The 27,874-nt window shown below is 38.0% G+C and overlaps 1 protein-coding gene across 1 annotated transcript; it reads left to right on the top strand.

The window, feature by feature from the left end:
• The first annotated feature begins 431 nt into the window (after nt 1-431).
• On the top strand, nt 432-27,155 carry Fib (rRNA 2'-O-methyltransferase fibrillarin). The gene is made up of 6 exons (XM_068356848.1): nt 432-561; nt 11,834-12,073; nt 20,616-20,761; nt 20,909-21,079; nt 24,138-24,353; nt 26,495-27,155. Exons 1-6 carry the CDS (start codon nt 549-551, stop codon nt 26,693-26,695), a joined length of 987 nt encoding a protein of 328 aa, XP_068212949.1. The 5' UTR covers nt 432-548; the 3' UTR covers nt 26,696-27,155.
• Nucleotides 27,156-27,874: the final 719 nt, after the last annotated feature.

Here is a 27,874-nt window from a genome sequence, read left to right as displayed (position 1 = left end):
TTCCCAGAATATAACATTATATTGTCCTTCCACTTCTTCTTTTGACAATTTTTTAAATATAGAAAAACAATGAAGAAGAATACGTTACATGTGCAAAATTTAGTGAAACAAATGTCTATGCAGAACAAACTCTGATATAAATGTATATTATTAATATACATGGCATAAAAGTTTGAAAATAAAAGATCTCATAATTTTCTTTTTTTATAAAAATAGAAAAAACAATGAAGAAGAATACGTTACATGTGCAAATATTTAGTGAAACAAATGTCTTTGCAGAACAAACTCTGATATAGATGTATATTATTAATATACACGGCATAACAGTTTGAAAATAGAAAAAATATTAATTTTATAATATCTCGATATAAATCAAATAACACTTGAATTGGTATAAAATATTAAAATATTAAAAATGCTGATACCGAACGCGCCCAAACTGGGAACGAGTTAAGCTTGCACCAATTTCGTATAGCTCATTTCGGTCGTCACGCGGCTTAAAGTTGTTTGGTGTTGTAGTGAATTGGTTGTTTTCAGCGGTGTAAACAATGGGAAGACCTGGTAACTATAACCATTTCTTGTTCAAACTGTCGTTAATTATTTCTATTGCTGCCTGAGTGTAAATTAATGCCAATATGGTGTATTTTATCTTTGATGATTTGACTTGTCTAGTCTGCATCCTTCCCATGCTGTCGCAGCGTGTGGGGATTCGGTACCATTACCGTGGACATGTTAAACTGCTCTGCCTTATGAAGGACCTAATGATTTATTTGTTTCTTGGTGTTTATGACTTAATAGTAAACCTTGGGGAATTTGTGTCCTGTGACCGGCATTAATTAACGTATTAGTTTCGTTTAACCCAATGTATTTTATTACTGGGCCACGCCACACCAAGTCGATTTTGGGCCCACTACAAAATTTGGTGAATTTACATTAAACATATGATACTGTACTTTCCTACTCATCTGTATCTTATCTATTTTAACCATGAACATTTGACAAAATACCCGTTCATGAGTATACTATCCCCTTTATGAACAGTTTGATATACTTTAATATCAATCTAAATACACAAATCATATAATATTCCTACTCTATCTTATGTTTTATCCATTTCTGACCATGAATATTTCGGCAAAACACTTTCGGAGCCTTTGTAGATCAGCGGCCAGGTCCTCCCGCGGACATAGAAAACGGGAATTTCTTCCCGTTTTCTAACCCTTCGTAAGACGTGGCCGTTGTTCTACAACAGAATGTTCTGCCAAAACTCTAGAATAGAACACTGCCTAACCTGAATGTGCCCACCTAACCTTACCTACAACTCGTGTCTCTCCTTAACGGGGGGGCTAACGCCCCCCTGCGACCCCCCGTACATAGCCGTATAATTATTCTTAAACACCTAAACGGGGGGGCTAACGCCCCCCTGCGACCCCCCTTACACTTGCCTATTCTTAATCGGCCGACATCATGCATACATGTGGCCGCGATCACACAAACCAGAAACGGAGAGGGTTGTACTTACATTATTTCCTGTTCAGCTTGCGGGTTTATTCGTAACCTCTACAACGGCGCCCCACACTTATTCCGCACACACGTCGCGACAGAAGTTGTACCAATCAACTAGTGTGTGAGAGGCAAACTTTTTGTACATAGGGAGAATCTGGTTCTGAGAAAAACCATAAATAAAACTTGCTAATATAACGAACACATCTTCGTACGGTAGCTTTGATCGTGAAAAAAAGCTACCGTGGTTAGGGGCGATCTTCTTTCGGCAATAACTATATGAACAACGCCAAAAAAACTTAGATTTTCCACTATTCGCCGATTTTCCATCATACTTGTAGCGCATTTCACCGATATGACATTTTGCACAAATGCCGGAAAAGTCGCCTAAAAGTCCCATTTTATATAAATATTTTGAAAACTCAGCACTTGTTGTAAAGTTCATAATCCTCAACATACTAGGATTGACTGAATTGAAAAAAGATTCACAAGTATCTACACACTGGTTAGTTGCCATCGCGCCACGTTGGTAAAGAATGAGCATTTCCGACCCTCGATGGGTGCTCCCGTTTCCGTATTTGAATTTTAGAAAAAATGAGTTATGATTGGGTGAAAAAGTTAATCCCCAGGTCAAGTGGGCTCCCATTGGGTCGTTTCAAATTGCCGCGGCCGATTAATAATTCAGAATTCCGCCGCTATGGCGCTGTTGATTCGATCAGAACGTCATCTATAGGGAATTCTAGGAACTATGGGAGCGAGAAACTGCGTGGCAAGGTACAGAATGAAATAATATTAAATTCGCTAGTTTTGTAAATGCTTGTCCCAACAAACTACATACTAGGATAGGTTTGCAATCGCCAGAAAATAGAGTAAAGATCGTCACTTATCGAGTTTTTCACGGGAAGTTTAACAGAATGAAATAATGAATGAACTAATTTTATAAATGCTTGTCTCAACAATCTACATAGTAGGACCACTCAGCGCATGAATGTCGGAAACGTGCGAGAAAAATGGACAACAACTAACCCATACTTCCCCCCCCCAACTGACCTACAAGCCATGTCCTTACCTTCCTAATGACCTAACGGAGGGGGGGGAGGATAATGCCCCCCTGCAACCCCCCAAACACTCTACTATCATACAAACCCAACCTAACCAAACCTAGTAGTTCCCAGGTCACAACCCCTAGGGGGGGGTAAGCCCCCGGACCCCCTTCGTAAGTCTCTCGCCTACACAGAAAAAAGCTATGGCAGCCCTCTAAATTATATATTAACCACATTGTAATAATGGAAAAGGGAGCCTTTGTAGGGTGACAGCCCGGTTCGTTTTCAACCATAGAAAATGGGAATATTATAAAGTGGGGTGGACTGTTGCCGCTGTTCTAAAATCAAGTTCGTAGAAAACGGGTATATCCTGAACTGTGGCCGTCGTTCTAAAAACGATTTTGGCGGGAGAAGCTAACTTAAAAAACCCACCTAACCTATGCTAAAAGCCATATCCTTACCCGGAGGGCTTCGCCCCCCTGGACCCCCCCCCCCCCCTTACACAACAGTTTCCTTGCCTACGAGTACGACGGGAGAAGCTAACTTAAAAAACCCACCTAACTTATGCTAAAAGCCGTGTCCTTACCGGGGGGGGGGGGGGGGGGGGGGGGGGGGCTGGGCCCCCCCAGACCCCACCCCCTTACACAACAATAACATTAACTACATAGTTAAATACTGAAATCCATGTGTACTTACATGATTAATATTCGTAATCGCTGAATTCCGAATCTTCGGGAGGCGCGCTGACGATCTTCTTTCTGACTTTCGATGGGCGGGTGGCGAATGGTGTATTGGAGAAATTTATAAACAAAACCACAGATGAGGATAAAAATACCCTGGCACGACAACTGGGAGTTTTCAAAAAAACTGTCTCGTTTGAAACTAATCTTTTTCCGGCACTTGTGAAAATTACACTGCCAAAAGTACGTGTTTTCACCGTTTCTTGATTTGCCGTCGTACTTCTTAGTGACTTCGCCGATATTGCAACTAGAACACACACCGGAAAAATCACCTAACAGGCCTTTGAAATACAAATAATCACTGAAATTGTTAGTGGCCATGAAACTGAACACTTGAAAAAAAGTAGGGTCGTTAATTTGGTTGAACTTGATTATATCTTCAGAAACACGAGATGTAGCACCGGACGACATGGTGTCTGCACTAGAAAGAACGAGCGTGCTTCGTGTGAGGTATGGTATGATCGAAATTCTTGAATTCTGATTGGGCAAAAAAATGCCCTTAGGCTAATCCGCAGGTCAAGTGGGGTCTCATTGGGTCGTTTCAAAAGTACCGCGGCCGCCATTAGTTCAGTAATTTGCCACTACAGCGGTGCTATCGCTATCGTAACGCCAACTACAGCTGGTTTTTTGAACTACGGGAGCGAGAAGATTCGTTGCCGGAGTAAGAACTCGAGCCACATAAATTTTCAGGTAATTTAGGGTTTTCGGCAAAAAACATAAAAGTGCGTTTAAGCACATATTTAAGATCCGTAGACCATTTCTAAACGATCTTATTCTATACAAGATAACAGTGGGAGTGATAATAAACAAAATATGGGGGGGTGGCCGGAGCGCTACAAACTACCCTGGAAAAGTTACCAATCTATATGAGTAATAAACCCAACACCATCGCTCAAATAGAAACTATACTTAACGCGTCTGTCCATTACGGCGTTTAGCGTTGGAAAGAAGAGTCAACCTCGTGGTTAGGTCAATCTCGGGTCGGGGGGGGGGTGGGATTAAAAATTTTAAAATCACGTGGCCAGCAAAAGTAGGCTTACAAGCGCACGTAAACGATGGGTTGGTTCGGGTGCTTGGTTTGACACTGGCTTCATCTACCGAAACATCTTAATTAGATGTTGGCTAACCAAACCTTTGGTTGTATATATAACAAACTAGTATTCGGCATAATTTCAGGACGTGTCCCAATGAACTAACAATCTTAACAAAAGGTTAAAAATGAAGATTGTTAGGATTAGCGAAAACATAAGTCCGAACATCAATAACTGTTCAAGCTTGCGCCACCAGCTGATAGGCGAACAGAGCGCCGCTAAACGGGTGTTATTATAGTCAGGAAGGAAACAATGCTTGGGGGAAATTTTACGATCGAGTAACTTGGTATGGTATATTATATCATAGTAAGGAACATCTTCCCCATAAGGAAAAACGATTTGGCTAGTAATAAGAAAGATATCGCCCTGTCCCTAGAAACTACATTTACCCCTTTTCCTGTAGTAAATAACGTGATTCGACCAAATTTGACCTTCATTTCAACCGCAAACAAACAACAACCAGTATGACTAACCTTGAGTAGCCAAACTGGTTCTTGTTGTTGGGCGGAGGGATTTGCCTTTCCATCGGCACCTCTTTGGGTTTCTTCTTTATTCTAATTCTTTTATTTTCTTCTTTTTTTCCACATTTGATAGATATATTCTTTTCTTTTCTCTATTCCTTCTTTCTTGAACAGCACGTTTCCTATTATCTTCTTCTTTTCTTCTTCATACGGCTGTTGCAATTCCACTATTTTTCTTCTTTCGTCGCTGAGGTCTGGACACTACCCTACCTCCCGCTTCATGTCTTTTCCTATCGTTTAATTTCAAACAGTTGGCCCTAGCTGTATACATAATAATAGAATTAGGTTTGTTGTCATAAAACATTTCTTCTCCTATTTGCCCTTTTTCTTGTTCGTATATTTCTAAACTATTTTTCTCTTTTATCTCATCCCTCCACTTTTTACCCTCTACTTCTCTAATTTTGTCCTTAAGCTCTTCTCTTCCCATTCTCCTAAAGGTTCTATCATTCATTTCCATATCTTTAATCCATTTCTTAGTCTTTCATCCACCTGTTATTTTCATTTTCTTTCATTTCTTCCAGAATTGTCTTTAGCAAATCATTTCTCCCCTCTTCTATCCCTTTCACAAACCTTAGCCTTCCTCCTGCTATCCTAGTTTTCATTTCGGACATTCCTATCTCTCCCCGTAGTGTTGCTACTGCTGGATATGGTGGTGCTCCCAAAATTTTTCTTCCTACTCCGTTTTCAATCTGCTGTAATCGTTTTACTGTATTTCACTTTCTGTTATGTTCATTACTGCCGTGCCATACAGTATTCCGGGTAAGGCTACATTTTTCCAATATGTTTTTCCTATTAATATTTTGTGGCAGCTTTTCGCAATATTTGAGTAGGTTAAGTTAGCTAGCTTTTCTGCCTTTTCCATAATTTTCCTCTTTTGTTTTTTAAACATTTCTTTTCCCTTCTATCTATATTCCTAAGTATTTTATGCTATCTGTTACTTTAATACCCTCTATTTCTTCCGGTTTTTCTTTCATATTAAATATGATTATATGACTTATTTTTTTTTATTTCTAGCCCACATTCTCTACATATTTCTACTAGTATTTTTGTTTGCTTCCGCATCTACTATATTTTTTGCTACAATTAAACCGTCATCTGCAAAGAACAATGCCCTCATTTTTATTATTTTGTTTTCAAAGCCTTTTCCTTTCTTTTCTAATTCATTTATTTTATATGTAATTAGTTTAAATAGAGTAGTTGACCCCGTACATCCCTGTTTTATCCCACTCGTTACTTCAAATTCTTTATCTAATTCATATCATATGTTTATTTTGGTTTTGTCTCCTTCGTAGATTTCTTCCAATGTATCTATTACATTTGGGTGTATTCTATATTCTTTCATAATTTCTATTATTTTTTCCCTCTTTATTGAGTCATATGCTTTCTTGAAATCTATTGAACTTTCCTTCCTTTTGTAGCTTTCTTCTACACAGTATTGTAAAATATATATGTTGTCTTCTACTCTTCCTCCTTTTGTGAACCCGGCTTGCATTTCTTTCATCTCCATATTTCTCTCAAGGTGTTCTTCTATTTCATCTTTCACGAGGGCCATAAATATTTTGTAAGGGAAATTGGTCTTAGATCTTTTACTGTGGGTTTCTTTACCTTTTTTATCATTTTTGTTTTAGACTTTTTCCACTTTTCGGGCTTGTTCTTCTTCTCCGTTTCATTTTGAAGGCACTTTGTAATGATATCCAAACATTTGCTGTCATTAGCTATAGTTATATATAATTCTGGTTTCACTTCATCTGGACCTGCTGCCTTTATATTTTTCATTTTTCTTAAAATTTTCCTAACTTTCTCCTCTGTTAACTTGGGAATATTCATTGGTGTTATCTTTCTTGTTATTGGTGATATCATATCCATGTGGTCTCTTATTTCTATAGGGTATGAGTGTCCTAATGAATTTTCTTCTTTTTCTATTTCCTTTAATTTTTCTTTATAACTTTGTCTTTCTTCACTATTCCATACCTCGTGCATTTTATAAATGTTTTCCCCCCAGAACCTATCTATTTGTTCTTCTGCTACTTCTTTGGATAGTTTTTCCCCATTTTCGTCATATAATTGTATTTCTTCTTCCTTTTCCTTTTTCCCTTTTAGTTTGTCAATATTTTTGAATATCTTGTTCCTATCCTTCCTTACTTCATTAGCCTTCTTCTTTTCATTTTCCCACATTGCTTCCTTTATTATAACCTGCCTTCTCTCTTTTTGTTGTTTATACAGCAGAAACGCTCTTTCCCTTTCTTCTCCTGTCAGGTATCGTTTTTCTCTTTTATTTCCTCTCTGATTTAATTTGTCATCCACTCTGGTTCTATCTTTGCTTTCTCTTCTCCAGTTGTTCTCCGTCTGTACTTTGCTTGTAGCTTTCTTTTTGCTGCCTCTTCTACAACTTCATCAAATTCATCCATCCTTGTGATTTCTCTGCTCTCTATATTATTTTTTAATTCTTCCCTGTATTCCCTAAGACTTTCTTCGTCTGTTTTGTAATACATACTTTCTTTCCAAAATTCTTTTTTGTAGTTTTCTATCTTCGCTTTTACGCTGACCTCTACCTCAATCAGATTATGGTCAGATATATCTACTTTATCTTTTTCTTCATCTATGTTCATCTCATCGAAGTATTCATACATTTCTTTATTAACCAACACCAAGTCTATGGCACTTCTTTGATCACCTCTCTCCCATGTATATGTTCCTTTGCATTTCTCATCTACATTTGATAATATAAGGTTTTTATTGTTTATTACCTCGAGTATTTTCTTTCCGTTTTCATTCTCCTCTTGGTATCCCAAGAAGCCTAGATGACCATTAAAATCTCCCATTATAATTAATGCTTCATCTTCCTCTACTTCCTCTATTTTTTTCTCTAGCTCTGCTCGTATCACTACGTTTCTCTCTTTACCTTCCCTATCCCCGCCACAATCCATATATACTACAATAAGTCTCACTTTCTTTTACATCCAATATATCTAAGTTCTTCGAATTAACTTTTTCCATTTCTATTTCCTTGTCGTCTTTGTATATCACCATTAACCCCCCTCCTTTTTTATCCTTAAAGTCCCTCATACTCTCCTTCTTAATTGTACCATCACTGTTATTACAACTGAAATGAAGGTGAAAACCGGTTAAATCACGTTATTTTCTACAGGAAAACTACCATATTTTCTGTTAAAATGTTTAAATATAAGGTCTCTTATTATATATGTTCTTTTGAAATGTTTAAATATAATGACGTTCAATTTCCGTGTCACTTCCCTCGTCAAGAACGTATGTACTGCGAACGCTTACGTTAGCAATGTTACACTGCCATTGCTAACGTTAGCAATGCTACGATAATATTAGCATGTGTATTTTAAAGCATTTTTCCATATACCCTTCACACAAGATATAAAAAAGTACAAAAGGGTACAGAACATAACAAACCCACCCAACCTAACCTAGAAGTTCCCAGGTCACAACCCCTAGGCGGGGCCAAGCCTCCGGACCTCCTTCCCAGGTCACAACCCCTAGGTGGGGGCAAGCCCCCGGACCCCCTTCCCAGGTCGCAACCCCTATCCAAGGTTCTACCTGCAAATATATGAAATTAAAGAATTTAATGACTTTTATGACCGCGACAACGAACCTGTGGGTCACCGGGGTGTTGTGACTGTGAGTCTGTGATGTCTCAACTTCTTTTTCTTAGTTTAGTACAGTACTGCACTTGGAACACCGTAAACGTTAGGCTACTGTATTACATTACGAGATTTAAGAAAATTATCAACATTGGAATTCACCAAAAAATTTTCAAGTATGGATTACTGCAGTTGTTGCAAGTTTATAAAACTTCCATCGTCAAATACACATAAACACGTTACTTGAACTAACAAAGACCTGACATGGACAAAGGTGTCCATGGAAAAGGGTTTGTTGGAAGGTGGGGAATATTAACCCCCCTGTACAGATTCCATACTTATGGGTTCGTGATTGGTTAACGGAAAAGCAACAGAGTCTAGAGAGTAAACATGGTTGAACCAGAATGGGAAACTTGTCCAGAGCAAGTATTTATGTGAAATCTGGGCATGATAAGATAATAACAAAATATATAAAAGTAGTATTGCAAGATAAAATGATAAATGATATTTAATGGGAATACTATGAAATGAGGTGATTTTATAAGGTATCGGATAATAAAACAAGTAATACTGGGGTCCAACGTAATATGTATTCGAGGGTGTATTACATAAAAGGAATGGTATAGTTCTACTGCATCAAGTCATATACTTGAATAAAGCGGGTGAAGTCGAATAGTTAAATTTGACGGCTAGAGAAGAAGAAATCCTAGGAGGAGTCTATGCACAGGGAGGAGAGGATTTTGCGCAGAAGGTCTTAACCTGCTATGTACAAACGAACGAACGAGAGTTTACAACCGACAAGTAGAATGACAAAAGAAAAATGAAGAACACTGCTAATGTTAGCTTGCGATGCTCAATATTACTGTATTTTTCATGAGACATAGCCTTTGCAACGGCGCCTCCAAAGTTTATCCTCTTATACTTTTATGTCTTTTCCTCCGTTTATTATACATCCAAGAAGGTAATGTATGGAGATAAAAGGCTTGTTTTGCCATTATATACCATTTCCCTCAGTATGTTTTTCCCACCCAAAACCCCAAGTTCCTACTGGGTCCCCCATTATCGTAGGATATAGATATATGTATATATATTTCTGAAACTTCTGTATTCATTTTATGTATTTATGACCATGATTATTTTGGGGTAAACCACGCGTTCATGAGTTTTTGGACCCCCATATATAAAGACTATTGGGGCCCCCTGTGGGAAACTGGGTTTTTTGGGTAGGAAAATGTAATAAATGAGTACAGTAATAATGATGGTCAGAAATACAAAATAAGCACAAGATAACTAGTTCCAAAATATATGGTTCATGTAAGTGGCTGAAAACAAGCCAAAACGTGATTATTAAACACTTGAGATTTGTAAAAGGGTTCAGAACCTAACCTAGTAGTTCCCAGGTCACAACCCCTAGGGGCCAAGCCCACCGAACCCCCTCCCCAGGTCACAATCGCTAGTTGGATCCCCCCTTCCCAGGTCACAAACTAAAAACAAATCACAAATAAATCTACATTATGAAAAAGTAAATCACGAATAATTCTTTACCTTATGATTGACACAGGTTTTTTTTTTCTTTCTTTGCAATCTCTTTACTGAAACTTTGCAGTAGAAAATGTGCTGGTTTGTCCCTAAAGTCAGAATCGGACTTTTGAGGCATTATTTCGCTGTTATTTTTTAATTTCACATGAGTAACAATAGCTTTACACTAAACGCAGAGTATTTCCACCATAATCAATTGCCGACTTGAACGAAATTACACTAAATTTCGAAATAGATTGATGTACTTCCCTTAGTTCTCTTTTGGAGACTTCATTATGTGATGCTGGTTAAGCTGAAACTGAGGGATCAAAAAATGGCTGTTGTAGAACAACATTTGGGAAGTTGGGAAGAAGTACCTGTCACCTGTTAATTGGTTTAAAAAACCACCTGACAAATATGTCATTGTAAATCCACAGAAAGCTCCCCAAACCATGGGAAAAAACGCATGCGCATTAAGTCCTTTTCAGTCTCCTGTAAACAATGGACTTATAGAGTGAAAAACGTACTTCACATTTTAATAGACCGATGGGTAAGCTATCATGTTCCAGCCCATATTAAACGTATATAAACCATGGAATAAGTAGTGAAGTCCTTCGTGAATATATCTGCAAGTAGTCCCTGGATATCTTTTCTGAAACTGGTGGTAGCACTCAAATGGTAGTGTAGCAAGGCCTGCTCCCTCGTAGGACAACTAGTATTGCATTTTGATAGTGATAGCGATGTAAGAATGATTGTTAGTTTTCTTCATCCCATCCCTTGGAGTGCAGCGGTCTTTCCGTTACGTTAATGTACTGTATACAGTTATGCTGGTTATTTGCAAATGAGTGTTCTCTGGATTTGGATAACTTTACCACAAATTTAATTCAGTGGTGTGTATGCTTTGTTTTTGCCAGTATCGAGCCATTGCTTCTGAAAAATGGGAAACAAAGCTTGTGAAGCAGCGATCACAAACTTGCAAATAGGACGTGCTCTTGCTTGGCAGTCTTGGGTCCAGCAAGCCTTAGGAGATGATAAGAATCTGCTTTGTTTATCCTGTGGCAGTTGTAGAATTCTTCAATTCACGTAATATATCGAGAAAACATATTACTGCAACAGTCAGAAAATTTCTGGGTGCCATAGTGATGTCAGCTGATTCTTTCTTTCTTTCCTTTACACTTTGTTATTCGCTCCTTGAACCGTTAGATCGTAGTGTGACACAACAACACTTGCTTGCGATCATCAGCTGGAGGTAGGCGAAAACCTCAAGCAAGAAATGACTATATTGAATTCAGCATAAGCCATTATATGATTGACTTTTTTTATGAACTGATGAAATTTCAAAATCAACTACTGTACATTTATTAGAGTTTAGTACATATTTATAGTTGAATAGGTTATTATCAAACTAAATATCAAATGATGACTGTTGGAACCTATCCTTGTTGATAAATGGAGAGTTGATTTTAAGTCTATTTTACATCATCAAATGAATAGAGATTGTCATTACAGTCAGAAAATGGTATTCAAAGAGGGAAATGTAAATGATGAAAACAGCTTTGAGAATATTTGGAGGATGGATACACACTACAGAATATTTCATAGATCATAACAATCCTGGGAATGCAGTTTTCCAAGGTTGATCTTTTCAGGTTTCCCATTCTAGATGTTAAATGATGCTCATTACTCATTGGAGTTTTTAAGATTAATTTTTTAGGTTTTTCAAAGAGTTGTACCTTTATTCATCTACTGTATTGTTCTATAATAAGTATATGGTATGCAATGAGATTAAGAATTTGTTTATTTCAGATTTTTCTCCACGTGGTGGTGGTGGCGGAGGTAGAGGCTTCTCACCTCGTGGTGGAGGTGGAAGGGGCTTCTCACCCAGAGGAGGTGGTGGTCGTGGGGGAGGCCGTGGTGGCTTCTCTCCAGGAGGAGGTCGTGGAGGTGGATTTGGTGGACGAGGAGGAGGTCGTGGATTTGGTGGTGGACGAGGAGGTGGTCGTGGATTTGGTGGTGGACGAGGAGGTGGTCGTGGTGGAGGAAGAGGTTAGTAATGAAATTTATTTTAACTTTTGATGTCCACTGATTGGAACTTTGAAATGAAGCCATGTTTTAACTCTGTATATATTTAATTGTTTATTATAGAAGATGCAGTAGCATTAGCTGTAGTTTGGGTTTGGTGAATAGTTGTTCCCACACAAATACAAATCCTTGTCTTTGATAGGTACTATAAGCAAACCTGCATATGGCTGTTCCACCTATTAGGCCACTGAGCTCCCAGTTTTGTTTTCAGTTGCCAGATAGTACAGTCATACTTCTGGGATCCTCAGCTGGCTGTGTTAATCATTTACTTTCGGTTAGATAAATTTATTAACAGATTGTCAGGTCGATGGGTATTAAGGAAGAAGCGAGGCCTCTGAATCAGGCTGTGAGCAAATCATAAATGAAGCTACTCACAGGTCTGGTAATTGCTTGGACCTCGTATACACTGACTCCCCTGGCGTTATAACTAGTAAGGTTGGTTCTCCAGTCGGGACATCTGATCATGCCTTGATTTCATTATTAGTGAAGACTGAGCAGCTTGTCCCTGATATATCATATTCTTGTAAAATTTATATGAAATCCCAAGCAGACTGGAATGGGATTTTGCATGATCTTTTGTGCTTGAATTGGTCACAATTATATGATAGTGCAGATCCTGTTGTCCCTTTGAATGAGAATCTAGTCAACATAATTGATAGGCGTATCCCTTCTCGTGTGCTAAGGTACCGAGTGAAGGACAAACCGTGGTTCAATGATGATTGTAGACGTGCTTATTTGGAGAAACAGGAGGCCTATCATCTTTGGAAGGGTAACAGATCAGATTTGACCTGGAGCAACTATACTCAGCTTCGAGCTTTTGCTCAGAGAGTTTATGCCTCAACTGAAAAGGAGTACAATTTAACTATAAAAGAAACACTTTCTGGTACAACTCAGGAACATAAATGGTGGTCTACCCTTAAATCTGCACTCTTTGGTGTAGATGCAACAGTTCCTCCTTTACTCAAACCAGATGGCTCAGTCACTCACTGTCCAAAGGAAAAGGCAACCCTTTTGGCTGATGTTTTCGACAGTAAACAGAGTAATGAAAAACTTGAACTTCCTCATTCCTGTTTTCCTGAGGCTAAACTAACTAGTTTAGCTTTTCGATCTCGTGAGATTAAAGCTCTGTTGATGGACCTTGATGCCTATGGAGGTGTAGACCCAAATGGTATTTTTCCTTTGTTTTTTATAAAGACAGCAGATTTCTTAGCTCCAAAGTTATCTGTTATTTTGCGCAAGTTAGCAAGAAGAGGAGCTTTTAGCACTAGTTGGAGAATTGGTAATGTTACTCCTCTATGTAAATGTGTTTGTGGTAGCTCAAGTCCCACTGATTACCGCCCAATTTCCATAACTCCCATATTATCTAAAGTTTTTGAACGTCTTCTGGCAAAACGTCTTAATAGGTTTGCTGAAGGTAATCATCTACTCCCTAGTTTGCAATTTGGTTTTCGTAAAGGCCTTGGAGCATGTGATGCCCTTCTTACAATCTCCATTGCTGTACAGAAATCCCTTGATTGTGGTCGGGAAGTTCGTATGATTGGCCTTGATTTTAGTGCTGCCTTTGACCGTGTTAATCATGAGGCCCTTGTTTTCAAACTGAAACAGTTGGGAGTGGGTGGGTCGTTTCTTAGCATTATTATTGATTTTTTAAGTAATAGATCTCAAAGAGTTGTTGTTGATGGGCACCATAGTGATTATAGGAATGTGATATCCGGTGTTCCACAGGGTAGTGTTCTTGGCCCATTACTTTTCATACTATATACACATGACATGTGGTTTGGCCTTGAAAACAAGCTTGTTGCATATGCAGATGATGCTACTCTCTTTGCATCAATTCCATCCCCTGAATGTAGATCTAGGGTTGGTGAATCCCTTAATAGAGACTTAGCTAGAATTAGTGCATGGTGCAAATTATGGGGTATGAAGTTGAATCCTAACAAAACTCAAAGTATGATTGTAAGTAGGTCAAGGACGGTGGCTCCTCAACATCCGGATCTCAGTATTGATAATGTTTCTTTAAATATGTATGACTCTTTCAAAATTTTAGGTGTGATTCTCGACAGTAAATTTACTTTTGAGAAACATATAAGGTCTGTGTCTTCTTCAATTGCACAAAAAATTGGCTTATTGAGAAAGTCTTTCAAGATTTTCGGTGATCAATCTATTCTGAAGAAGTGTTTTAATTCTTTCATTCTACCTTGTTTTGAGTATTGTTCTCCTGTCTGGTCTTCAGCTGCTGATTCTCATCTTAATTTGTTGGACAGAAACTTACGGTCGATTAAATTTCTTATTCCTGATCTAGATATTAATCTCTGGCACCGTCGTTCAATTAGTTCATTATGCATGTTGCATAAGATTTTTCATAATTCTGACCATCCTTTACATTCAGATCTCCCTGGACAATTCTATCCTGTTCGTAATACTAGGCAGGCAGTTAATTCTAATAGCCAGGCCTTCTTCATCACGAGACTCAATACTACGCAGTATTCTAGAAGTTTTATTCCAGCTGTTACCAAGTTGTGGAATGATCTTCCTAATCGGGTGGTTGAATCAGTAGAACTTCAAAAGTTCAAAGTTGGAGCAAATGCTTTTTTGTTGACCAGGCGGACATGAGTCTTTTTATAGTTTATTTATGACATATTTGTTTTTGATGTTGTTAATAGTTTATGTATGACATGTCTGTTTTGACGTTGTTACTTGTTTTAGAATGATTTATTGTTAATTTGTTCTCTTCATTTATTTATTTCCTTATTTCCTTTCCTCACTGGGCTATTTTTCCCTGTTGGAGCCCCTGGGCTTATAGCATCTTGCTTTTCCAACTAGGGTTGTAGCTTGGATAGTAATAATAATAATAATAATAATAATAACTGGACGACAGTTGTCTATCCATCCTGTCGATATTCACATTCTTCCACCAGCTAGACAACATTTGTGTTTGCTGTTTATTCCCTCATGTGTGTGGCCTGGTAACAGCAATGTAACCCTGATTAAGTTGGTCCGTGGAGAGACTCGTGCCATTTTCCTGGCAGCTGTGATGATGACCATGGATACAGCAGCCTTTACTGCAATCCAGGTCACCTGGCTCGATCTCTGTATTAGCCGGGTCTCACTCTTTGCTACAAAGTAAGAATTGAGAAAACCAGAGGTCCGCAGGAGTTATATCGACCTCGTTTTCTCTGGCTATAAGGCTATACAGTATACTGTACAGGTATTGTACTATGACCTCAACATGTTGGCTAACTGGGTCCTAAGGAGATGCCCTTCAAGAGAGAAGGCAAATGTCCTAACAGCAATCAGGAAGTGAGATTCATGTTTTCACTGTATTTGAAGGACATTTACTGACAGATACCCATTCATCCTCTCATCAGAAAGTACCTGCAGTTCTGCGTTGAAGGCGATCTTCCAACTCGAGACCCTTTCTTTCGGATTCTCAACTCCGCAGGTCTTCACTAAAGTCTTTGTCTTAGTGTTGTCATGGACAGTCACTCAGGAAGTGAGACCCCTTTGGTACTTGAATGACTGGCTGCTGCTTTGTTTCCTCAGAAGAAGCCTTGATCCAACAAAGAGACGAACTTTTGCGCCTCTGTTCCTAACTGGGGATCATTGTAGTTTGGGAAAAGTCTTGGTTGATCCCCACAGGAAATGGTGTATCTGAGAATGAGGCTGGATTCAGCGATAGGAAAGTCGTTGCCTTCTGATGACAGGCAGTCACTACTTCGACAAGTGTTGGAATTACCCTTAACTATTGGGCTCTTCCAGCCAAGCAGGGACGGACTTCTTGGGCACCTCTCATTGTTCGGGAGATTTTTCCCCACAGGAGGTTGACCAGAGATCTGGTCAAGGGTGTAAAGCATGCATGGACAACCTTTTTTCACTTGTAGGCCAGATTATGTTTTCCAAGACTGGCTGCAAAATATGTATGCATACATAGTTGTACTTTCTATACAAATAAACATACATTAAACTAATTTTTATCATTTATGATTTTATATATTGATAGTTAACTTTTGATAATAAGGTTTAGAAAACAAAAATAGTAAAAATCATTTACTGAAACTCATTGTTTATTAATCTTGCAATTACATATGAGAAAAATTTTCAACAACCATATTCTAATGCGAGATTTTGGCTTGGTGTTTATTTACCACTCTCAAATGTGATTATTTGTCAGCCTTGATCTTGTTTTTGATTTTGCGTATTTCATTTTTTGTGAACAGATGCTCACATACATAAGTACTCCAGAATAGTGATATTTTCCTTGTTGCAAAGTCTGTGATCCTCTGGAAAGCTTCCATAGGTAGATTTTTATAAAACTCCAGTAATGAATAATCTAATTTTTCGTCTCAAATCTTCATTTCCTTGAAGTTAAATCAATTCTGTATGCAATTCCTTGGGAGCTTCCTCAAAGATTGATATCAAATGGTGAAGAAAAACTACATAGATTAGTTTCTTGTGATCTGAAATCTTGAAATCTACCGATGAATTCTTTGTGAACTGATATAAGCTCATGAGCATAGTGAGTGCAGTCTACTTTGCAATGATTTGACAATATAGGGAAATGGAAAGTTTTACCATTTCTCAGCTGTTTTTCCATAGTAATTTTGTTTTGAAGTGTGTGGCTGTACAACAGATGAAAAAAATTGACCCTTTCCTTGCAATTTTGAATTCAGGTCAATGAGATATGAAGTAAAGTCAACAAGAAAAGCGAGATCCCATACCCAGCCATCACCGCTTAATTCAGGGATAGACTTTTTCCTTATATTACATTAATGTGAAGATTTCACTCCTAAGATTATAAAATCGTTTTAACATTTATCCTTTGCTCAACCATCGCACCTCACAGTAGTAAACCAAATCTCCATATTCTGCCTTAACCCTTTTACCCCCAGGCTATTTGGAAATTTCCAACCCTTAACCCCCAAGGGTTATTTTTTATCAAGCACATTTTGCAATATATATATATTTTTTAAATTGCTCTAACAGCCTTAATTTTCATCACAGAGAGGTCAGGTTGGTCTCATTCTCTTGGAAAATGCCTGAATTTTCTATAAAAAAAAAAAAAAAAAAATCGATATCATTTTTTTGCAAGGACGTACCGGTACGTCCAAGGGGGCAAAGGGATGAGTTTTATGAAACGTACCAGTGCGTCCTTTGGGGGTAAAAGGGTTAACATCCTCAAGAAATTCTTTAAACTGGCTGTGATTAATGCTTGAGAATTTATAAAGTTGATATACGAAACTATTCTAGACATGACTTGTTGAAATTTTAGTTGAATTATGCAGTGACAATTTTTTTGTCTATGTTCATAAAAGTTAACTCTTCTAATTTTAGAAGTTAAGGCAACTTCATTACCAACCGTTGCAGGTGCACAATCTGTTGATAAACCATTAAGTTTTTAAAAATCAATAATTAATTTAGCCATTGTTTTCAATTCTTGAAAAATATCTTCTTCAGTGGTAGTCTTTCATTGCTTGAAGACCAAGCATTTCTTGTGATACTAAAATTATCATCAATTCCCCATACAAAAACTGCAAGTGAGGCTGTATTTGCCACATCAGTACTTTCATGAATAACCAAGGAAAAATACTTTGAAGAAAGTTCTTTCAAGACCATTTCTACATTGGTAGCAAGTTCATCAAATCCGTCTTGTTGCAGTTCTACGAGACAAACTAATGTTATCATTTTTTTTTTCTGGCTGGACATGAAATATCAACCCCTGCTTGAAGGCACTCTCTCACAAATTTGCCCTCGGAATTCTTTTTCAAATGTTTTGCAGTCTCCTCACTGACAATATAACAAACACAAATAATCATCATCAAGTCTTTTTACAAAAATTGTCCGCTGTTTTTTTTCCAAATCTTTTAACAAGTGTTTCTACTTTTTGTTTTCTGCTTTCACCTTGAAAATTATCGTAAAGAGATAAGTTTTTGGAAATATGGTGTATTTTTACATTGTATTGTTTCATGCAACTGACTGAATACAATAAAACATTGGTTTTCCCATGATTTGTGTGAAAAAAAAATTATGGGTCCACTTTCTTGGAACACTTGAGATTCATTATCCACTTTCCTCTTTTTTGATGATGACATTTTGGGTTGGATGCTTTCAATAAATAAACGCAAAATGTACAATAATTATAGATTGTTCCAACACGGTACTTACCTCGAACTACTTTCTTAGGAGTATCTGGTATCTCCTCCCATCCGACCAGAGTTTGGTGCCCTTTGCAGCACAGCTTCAAAGACATTAGGTGGCGCTGATGAGCAACAACTCCATGGTTGTAGCGTACATCAACAAGCAGGGTGGATGGTGTCATAGTCCGTACGGCATGGTGACGAAGATTCATTTGTTGGCAAATGGAAAAGTGGTAGAGCTGACAGCAAGGTTCATTCTGAGGAAGCAAAACATGACAGCGGAGAAGATCAGTAAGATATACTAAGAGATTGGGTTAGTGTTTCCTTCCTCCTCAAGTGGCCAGGACTCTTATGACTTCCTGTGGTTCCCTGACACTAGACATGTTTGTGTCAAGTCTTACCTACAAGCTTCCTGCTATTGCTGATAAGTAGCAGACCTGATATTGTTCATTGAAGATGCATTCCAATACCTTGTGACAATGGATCTGTACGCCTTCCTTCCCTTCTGCATAATCAGACTAGTTCTCAACAAGGTCCTTGATAAACCCAACCTTTGGTTAGCCTTGATAGCACCCAAGTGGCCTGACATGGAGTGGTACCCGTACCTAGTCATTCTTCTCATGGACGAACCTTAAGAGTTGTTGTTGAGACCAGACATTGGCCAACGCACTCTCATCACTATCTCTTCACAGTTGAAGACTATCCAGTTCCTTTTTGGAAAGAAGCGGTTATCAAGGAAAACTGCAAAAGATGTCAGGTTACCTTAGAAAATTTTCATTAGCAGTCTACCAAGTCAAGTGGGTAGCCTTATGGGCCTTTGCACCAGTCTTGGCCTCCTTATATGTTAGTGGATTTACAGGTTTTTCTCCAGAGGTCAAGAGATTGTCATTGCCAGTGGTCAGGGGTTATCTGACCGCTCTAGGCCAGGTCTTCCAGTTCGAGGGACGAGACCCAGGAGCCTTCAAAGAAATTTCCTCCCTTCCAAAAAATTCTTTGTGCTCCATGATATCTCCTACTTGGTTTCACACTGAAGGTGGGTAGGAAATGACCTTTTAGTTCATTCTGGAGGTTGTAGCCAAAACCTAGAACTTTATAGCGCATCAGGATAAACAACTGAAGTCTTTTCACAATATCCTTCCTCAGTTCCATTTCTGATTCACCAGAGGAGCTGCTTTTTCCCATCAGGAGATAACTAAAACAAATTGCACACTGCAGACCAGCTATGCAGAGCCTTTTCATAGCTACAGCCCACAAGGGCAAGGAACATCAATCCGAACAGCATTTCATTTTTGTTATGGGAAACGATCAGGAGAGCATACGAGATTGAGGATGGTGAGACTCCTCCCAGTGTTAGAGCTCACAAGATATGTGATGGGAGGGGGGGGGGACTTGGTATTGAGGAAGAACACCTTGGTAGGGTAGAAGGGGAGTTTCTGTGGAAGAGACAACCTACCTTAACAATACACTACCTACAAAATGACCCTTAGGTTTCGACACTTTATCCTTAGGACTTGTCAAAACTCGAAGAGGATAACGGCGTTTGGGTTTCACTTTATGCTCCCTTTTATCCCCTCTCTTGTTACGGACACTTGAAGTCCACTAAGCAGGTTGCACAGAGAAGTGGAGATGTTATTTGGTTCATTTGACTTCTCTGAAGCAAGGAACATATAGTAGAACCAACAATCCTGTTAATTGTACTAAGCCTTGAAGCATGACACCACCTGGAGTGGTAGCATGTGAGGTGACATCTGCTTTATAGAAGTACCTCCCCCTATCCTCCCAGGCAATGGGGATGATAAACAAATATATGCACACATTTTCTCGTAATGACCATTCATTTAGATAACATTTCTTCTACCAGTGTACTGTAGGTTCTTCCTTGACCATCTACCAGTCCCTGTTAGTAATCTGCTCAACACTTGCTTCATTTTCATGTACAAATTCTTAAGAGGGTTACACGAAGCACTAATTTTGCCTTGTACAGAGGAACAAAGATCTTTGACATTTTTCAGGAAAGTAAATCCAGCCATTTTGTTGAAGGGAATTCATACTTAGGATGAATCTTCTATTAAAGGACGAGGCTTTGTATTCGCGTAGGAATGAATCATATATTGGGGACTCATTGCCCTGTCATGTGGGTGGGGCTTCCTTGACACAGCAACCTTGTTAAAGTTATAACAGCCATATCCAGTTTAGCTGAAAAATATGCACTTATTAAAGGACTCGGTTATTTTATAGCTAGGAAAAATATTAATTTAAGATTTTTAATTTTGTTTACATGAGTTTGTAGGTAGTTCATTCAAGTTTCTCGTATGATTTTTTGTAGTTTTCCATCCACTGCCCATTACAGTTCAGTATTTTACCATCAACAGGGGGTATGAGAGGAGGTGCCAGTGTAATGATTGAACCCCATCGTCACGAAGGCATATACATTGCTCGAGGGAAGGAAGATGTGTTAGTAACAAAAAATATGGTAGTAGGCGAAAGTGTGTATGGAGAGAAGAGAGTCAGTGTTGAGGTAGGTTGCTCTAAGGTTTTCTACTTCTATTTTAATGGTTAATCCTAAGTATTCCATAATAATTAGAATGTAATGTGATATTAAGAAAGTTATGTGGTTTGCAATGTACAGTGTTGGTATTTTATTATAAATTTATTTTGTGAATAGGATAATGGTGAGAAGGTGGAATATCGTGTGTGGAACCCCTTCCGTTCAAAACTTGCTGCAGCAGTCGTCGGGGGAGTTGGAAATATCTATATGCCAGTTGGTAGCAAGGTACTTTACTTGGGAGCAGCTAGTGGAACTACAGTGTCTCACGTCTCTGATGTAGTTGGGCCGGTGAGTTTTTTTAATCATTTTATTTCTAGTTATGGTATTTCAGAATTTTTGGCTCTAACCCCACCTCTTTCTTTCTTTTTTTCCCCCCATGCCTTTACCCTATCTAATCTTTAATCGTCAAACCTTTGGTACTTTTGTTTTTATGTTTTGATTGACTGGTCTATTTATGTTGTGTCCAATTAGGCTGCTGTAATCAAACTGGTAGCAAATCCATCAAAAAGTATTGCAGTGCAACTTGACAGTATATGTTGAAGCCCATTTAAAGGTTTAAAGGCCACTCATAAATGGCAGAGGCAGTGACATTGCCCTAGCAAGCAGGACAGTGGCTTAGAGACTGACCATATATACCTATAGGCTCCCCCAAACCCCCCCCCCCCATCCTTAGCTCACAAAGATTGCAGTGACTAAAGGAACTAATGACTTTGAGCGGGACTTGAACCCCAGTCAGGAACCTTACCACATCGGCTACCATAGGTGGTGTGTTTTTAATTGTTGCAGTAGTTTCTGGTATATAATTTTCATTTGCAAGTCATAATTTCCTACTCTGGCAAAAGAATGACTTACCATATGTTTTGGCTTATACTGTATTTGTAAGTTTGACTTTAACCTGTTGGCATCCCTCCTCCTCAGGATGACCACCCTGCTACTGTACCGATACACCGTTTTTGTTCAGTCACTCAGTTACGAAAATTTATCATTGCTCGGTATCGTGGAAAAAATCAAAATCTTCATCACTGGGAGATTTAAAACTAGAGCTCTCCTCATCCATTTGATTAAAGCATACTAAAAAAGTGAGCCTTCTGATGTGTAGTTCCTGGCTAAAAAACATTGTTATCAATCTGCATGACTCAAGAAAAGACAAACTTCAAGATCTCCCTTCTCTCTTGTCTCGTCTTCACTGAGTCTTCTCTACAACTAATGAAGAACAAGTAGAAAACATTGAAGAAATCAAGGCGCTTTGGTCGATAGGAGTCTACATGACTCTTTCCATATTTTTGGACAGATGGTGCTGTGCTGAAAATGTACATCCCAGTCGGGATGTAAGAGCTCTGCCCTTATCCCTCCCTCCTTCTATGAGGTGAGGGGATCCACTTGTATGTGCTCTTAAGCTCACTGGTTTCAATAAGACTTGCTCACACGTGCACATATTCTGCGTACAGTCTTGTACCATGTTGCCCCTTACATTAGCGCATGCTATTGCTCTGGGCATTCACCCTATATTATTTCACACATATTGTCTTCACATTCTTTACTTATAGGGTCACAGGCTCCACATACGGTCTTTTATCATACTGTTTTTCGTGTGTAAACCAACATTTTCTGAGTGCTACCTTTCACATGTACAGTCTCTGACCATAATACCTTTCGCTTGTTAAATGCAAGGTTTCCATACACATGAGCTTCACAAGCACGATCATCCAAATGCACAAGCTTCATGAACACAATCATCCTAACGCTCAAGCTTCACGAACACAAATATCCATATGCACAAGCTTCATAGACTCAACCATCTACATGCACGTGCTTCACAAACGCGACCCTCCACATGCTCTAGCTTCATTAACACATCATCCACGTATCATGAGGTTAACAAACACGATCATGCACTTGCACAAATTCCACTAACGTGATTGTCAAGGCCCACAGGTTTTACAAAAACTATCAGTTTTCACAATTTCCAAGCACTAAGGATACATGTGTTATATTCTGGGTTACCTCTTGTCGAAATAGTCTATCATTTCTTTGAGCAATCTTAAGACTGATCAATCACTTCCTAATCGGTCGTCTTCTATCGCCCAGCTGAGTGATGAGAACACCTTGAACGATCTCTCCCAGCATATACTTGGGAGGGATAGTACATAGCGGAAAAATAATTACTTCTAGCTAAGTGACAGAGCATTCACGACCAATTTTTCTCGTGTATGGGTGGGATGTATGGTATATAGGGAACATATCTACTTGGAAGGATGACCGTCGTGTGTTAGGCGTGAGGTTACGTATCTGGAACGTTCCCTTTTTCGAGAATGCGTTGTGGTACACTATTCATGTTTTTAATACGCTATTCTGTTCCTACGTTTCGTTCCAACGTTCATAGTTCACGCTATCTGTGAAAAGTACCCATGTTATTTTTTACCTTTTGTACAGATTATGAGGCTTTCCATTCGTGAGCACAGAGGTTTCTTCATGCTCTTTCCTTTTGTATTTAAACTTCATGCTCCTGCTACCAAAGCACGAGCACTGTTGTCCCTGTTCCGCTCCTCGGAATGTTCCCAAGACGCTATGATATCAGTTGCTCGATATCTTCTCAAGCCCCTGAGGCACAGGACATCCGAGGGGGAGAGTTTCACAAGTCATAGACCAATCCCTTTGCATGGTTTCATCCAAAGCTCAGCCCCTGGAAAGAGGTTTTGCTACCAGGTACAGGAGCTCATGCTTCTACTAACAACAGCACCATTGTTCCTCCTGCCTTAGGACGTTCCGTAGACTTTGATGACACCACCACCACTGTCCATTGAATCAGCAATTACAGCAACTCTTCATTTCTGATCTCTTCACTTAACACATCCAAGACCAACACAAATATAAACAGGCTTAATGCTGACCTCTTGTGTAATCCAACAGCAACTTCAAAGGGTTCTGTTTCTCCAACAGCTATTACTTTTGTCCTTGTTCTTTTGTTTGTCATCTCTACCATTCTAAATAACTTCTCTTATTCTCAAAAGCACAGAAGAGCTTCTGGTTTACCTCTAGCCTCTTTTCCTTTAACTGCCTTACTATAAAGATGGCATCCTCAGTCCCTCTGCCCCTAATGAATCCTTACTACTGTTTCCCAATCTTTACAATCTTCCTCAATCTCTCATCTGTTTGATGTCTTGCAAATATTTAATGTAAGTCTTGGTGGAAGTCTATATCAAATGTAATTTAAGAAATAAAAAGTAGGTTGGCAGAATTGAGTTTAGATAATGTATTATTCAGTGATGAATCTATGAAATATGGAAATTGAAATAAGTGCCTGTTATAGGTCAATTATTAAATTGGTGAAAAAATTATATTTCAGGAAGGAGTAGTGTATGCTGTAGAGTTCTCACTACGATCAGGACGAGACTTGGTTAATATGGCAAAAAAACGCACCAATATTGTACCCATTGTAGAAGATGCCAGGCATCCTCACAAATATAGAATGATTGTAGGGATGGTCGATACCATTTTTGCTGATGTTGCACAACCAGATCAAGCCCGTATTGTTGCCATCAATGCTCATCATTTCCTCAAAGTAAGTTTCTTTGTTTATTATTATGATATAATGATGCTGTACTTTTTACAGCACTAATTTGAATTGGCTGATAATTTTCATGAAAATGTAGTCTCTAGTTGTTCTTCATTGAGGAGAAACCTTTTGGTCTTGATGAAAATGAAATATGTCAGGAATAGATGACCAAAGGAATCTGAAAAAAATGGAAAATTAGGAAGGAAAGCAGGGTTGCTGCTGTTGTGTATTGTAGTTGATATCCTTAAATGATAAAGGTATAGATGATGAAGGCTTTATTGGCTTTATCCTTGTTAATCTAAGAGTGTTATATTGTATTTTGATCGTACTTCTAGCACAAAAAATGTTTAATAAATCACAAAAACAAATATATAAAACTATACCTATTATAATAGTAACGACCCCCTACTGTATATCTGCAACATTCATTTACCTTTCCTGGGCTTTCCTGACCATCGCTCTTCTCAGCAGCTAAGGATTAATGTGATGCCTGATTTAAAGTGGTTTGTTTGGAAAAGTGTTCTTTTGTTCTAATTTAAGGTCATTAAGTGGAACTGCCAACTATAACAAAAAAGAAAATTTTTCCAAACACCATTTTAAATCAGGCATCAAATTAATTGTTAGCTGCTGAGAGGTGTTGGTCAGGACACTGGCCAATAGGCCATCCCAGAAAAGAAGGTAAATCAATGTTCCAGATATAAGTAGCCCTAGGGTTCTTAAAAGGGATATCATTTAAGGATCATTTTATAAAAGCTATAATGGCTTGCTGATGTCATTGAAATGGGAATAGTTCTTCTCTGATCAGAGATGAAGTTCGTGTTATTCATGGTTAGTGGTGTTTTAATCTAATGTTTTCTTCGAGCTTACATTTAAAAAGCCTCTTTTTCACTATTACTTCTCATAGTCTTTGGTTTTGCCACAGATTTTAGCAAATCCTATGGATTGCCAGTTGAGATTTTCATTTTAGTATTTGTCTGTAAATCTACCTGTGGGGTTCATAGCAAAGAACTAGTTTTACTATTCCTCCTCCCCTTATAATTTTGTGTGTAGTTATAATGGAATGGCAAGTTGTTGCTTTCCCAGTTCAAGTACATGGAAAGGGCAAAACCTGTGAACAAGGGAGCCAAAAGGAAGTTCTTGATAATGAACAATGTACTTTTGAGAGTATATCATCTCTAGTTTATGGATGGGAACAGTAAAAATATTTATTCAAATACCATAAACAAACTAGGTTCAGCTCTGTACAGGTTAGGAATTTTGACAGCGATGCCTGGTTTTGATATCAACTTATAATCCTATACAGTAATACCCCTCTATGTTGGTTCGACTTATGTTAGTTCCGACTTGAAGTCGCTCTTCCTTAAGTATTAAAAGGCAAAAATAAAATCCTTTCTCAAGTTTTCCAAAGCTTTCATCGACTTAGTCGTGAAAAAATGACTAAATGTTGTACTATACAGTACTGTACTTCACATGGAAGCATATTAATGAAAGTATCTGGTTTTTATGAAATGATAGCAAGAAATAATTCCTTATTCGTGTTCAGTTATTGTGTGTATTGGGAACAGACATGTCACTTTATAAATGTAAAGCGAAAACTATAAATATAAAACAAAAATTTCCTTACAATTGGTTGTCTGGGAACACCAAAGATGTAGGGTAAAAAGTATTACTCTACTTGAGGAGCAGCAAAAACTTCAAACATTATCAAATAATTGGATATCTTTTAAAGTGTGATGATCAAACCTTACCGTGATCAGAACATTAATTACATTGCTCATCAGGTAAGAGTTTTTATCTGCTGAAATACGTTTTAGCTTAGCAGTATTTGTTTTTAGTGTTGATACTGAAAACATCATGGTGTTAATAGTACAGTATGGGGTTTGTGTAAATAAGGTACTGTATGAAGGTCTGTCATTACCACTTGCTTTTTTCCCTTACTCGCACTATTTTACTATTTTTAAATTAATACTCGCCTTGTCCTGGGTTTATACTGTTAGAGTTTTTTCAAATCTAGTTTTTATATAATCCTTCAAAAAAATTGAATGGTTACAATAGCGGACTTCCTTCATGTGGCTTTGTTCCTTTAGATTTCATAAATCATTACGACCTATTGATATTTTATGATAGAAAAATGTTTAATTTTGCAGGTTGGTGGACATTATGTTATCTCTATCAAGGCAAACTGTATTGACTCCACGGCCAGTGCTGAAGCTGTTTTTGCTGGCGAAATCAAGAAATTGCAGCAAGACCAGCTGAAGCCACAAGAACAGATTACTCTGGAACCATACGAGCGTGATCACGCTGTTGTTGTTGGTGTTTACAGACCACCTAAGAAGAACAAGTCATAGTTTGTTTTGTTATGTTTAAAAGATGTAGGTTTTAGTTGTTTATTAAAAGTACTTTTTTTATGTCCTTTTTTTTTCATTTTAAACCTAAATAATCGTATCTACGTATGTTTGAAAAGAGTGTGATATGTATTTTAGCAAATGTAAGATAGGGATTTTTTCATGTATATGTATAAGCTAGAAAATTTGAATATATTTAGTCATTACCAGCATGTTGGTAAGTTATTAGAAAAGAAACAGAGGGACCTGTAAGAAAGATAGATTGACTTTTTCTAATAAATGAGATTTATTCCAATTAATATCTTGCTTTGAATTTTTGTAAACCTTGGCCTCAATTTCAATACCCTTGGAACATTAGATATTAGCTTGAATAGAAGTATATTGTCCTGACCCATTTGAATCTCAATTCCTTACTAGTGTTGCCGGTGTCAGAAAGAATGCTTCAATAAAGTAATATCTCTTTCCTGATTTGTTAAAATCTCCATACCTTGGTCTCATTAAACTTTTCTTATGTTTGTGATGAATTAATTTACCTTGGAGACCTACTGTACTGTGAACTAGGAACAGAGAATATATCCTGAAATCAGGGAAGAGGAAAACCTATGCTATATATACAGTAGATGCTTCATCACAAAAAAAAACTTTTGTCTGAAATATGTAGTGCAATATGCAATGTTTACTCTGCAGCATGGAATTGCACTTGAAGGAAAAATAAAAAATAAGTTGAAAAGGTGTGACCCGAGATTTATGATTGGAGTACGGTATAGTGAGAATTAAAATTGTCCGAGTATAGTTTCCAGAGGTTGGGAAAAAAGATGAGATGAAAATTTGGCGATTGGGTCCAGTTGAAGACCTAGACATAGGAGTATCGGGAAGACAGCTCAGGATGTCTATCATGATTTTCTAGTGTCAATTGAATACATTGAATATTTTGGAGAATTTTGTACTTTTTTTATTGTATTTTTCTTGTTTTAACTACTGTTGAAAGGTGCAAAGAATTGTATTTGTAAAGGGAACCCTGGTATTGTTTTTTGCATGTAAGGAGGAGCGGGTAGTTTTCGCGACTATACGATGAATTTCATATGGGCTTACAACCAACAATAAATCCACATGTAATTTTTTTTTTTTTTTAGACTATTTCACCCACCTTTGTTGCAGTTTGTAATTTGTTCTTGGCCCAGT

Source organism: Palaemon carinicauda, chromosome 33 (genome assembly GCF_036898095.1).
Source record: "Palaemon carinicauda isolate YSFRI2023 chromosome 33, ASM3689809v2, whole genome shotgun sequence".
NCBI lineage: Eukaryota > Metazoa > Arthropoda > Malacostraca > Decapoda > Palaemonidae > Palaemon > Palaemon carinicauda.
This window is presented reverse-complemented; position numbering and strand designations above follow the sequence as displayed.

Coding starts and splice junctions, on each gene's coding strand:
- Fib (XM_068356848.1), top strand. Junction 20,762..20,908: donor AGAAGAGAGTCAGTGTTGAG/GTAGGTTGCTCT, acceptor TTTTGTGAATAG/GATAATGGTGAGAAGGTGGA. Junction 24,354..26,494: donor ATGCTCATCATTTCCTCAAA/GTAAGTTTCTTT, acceptor TTAATTTTGCAG/GTTGGTGGACATTATGTTAT.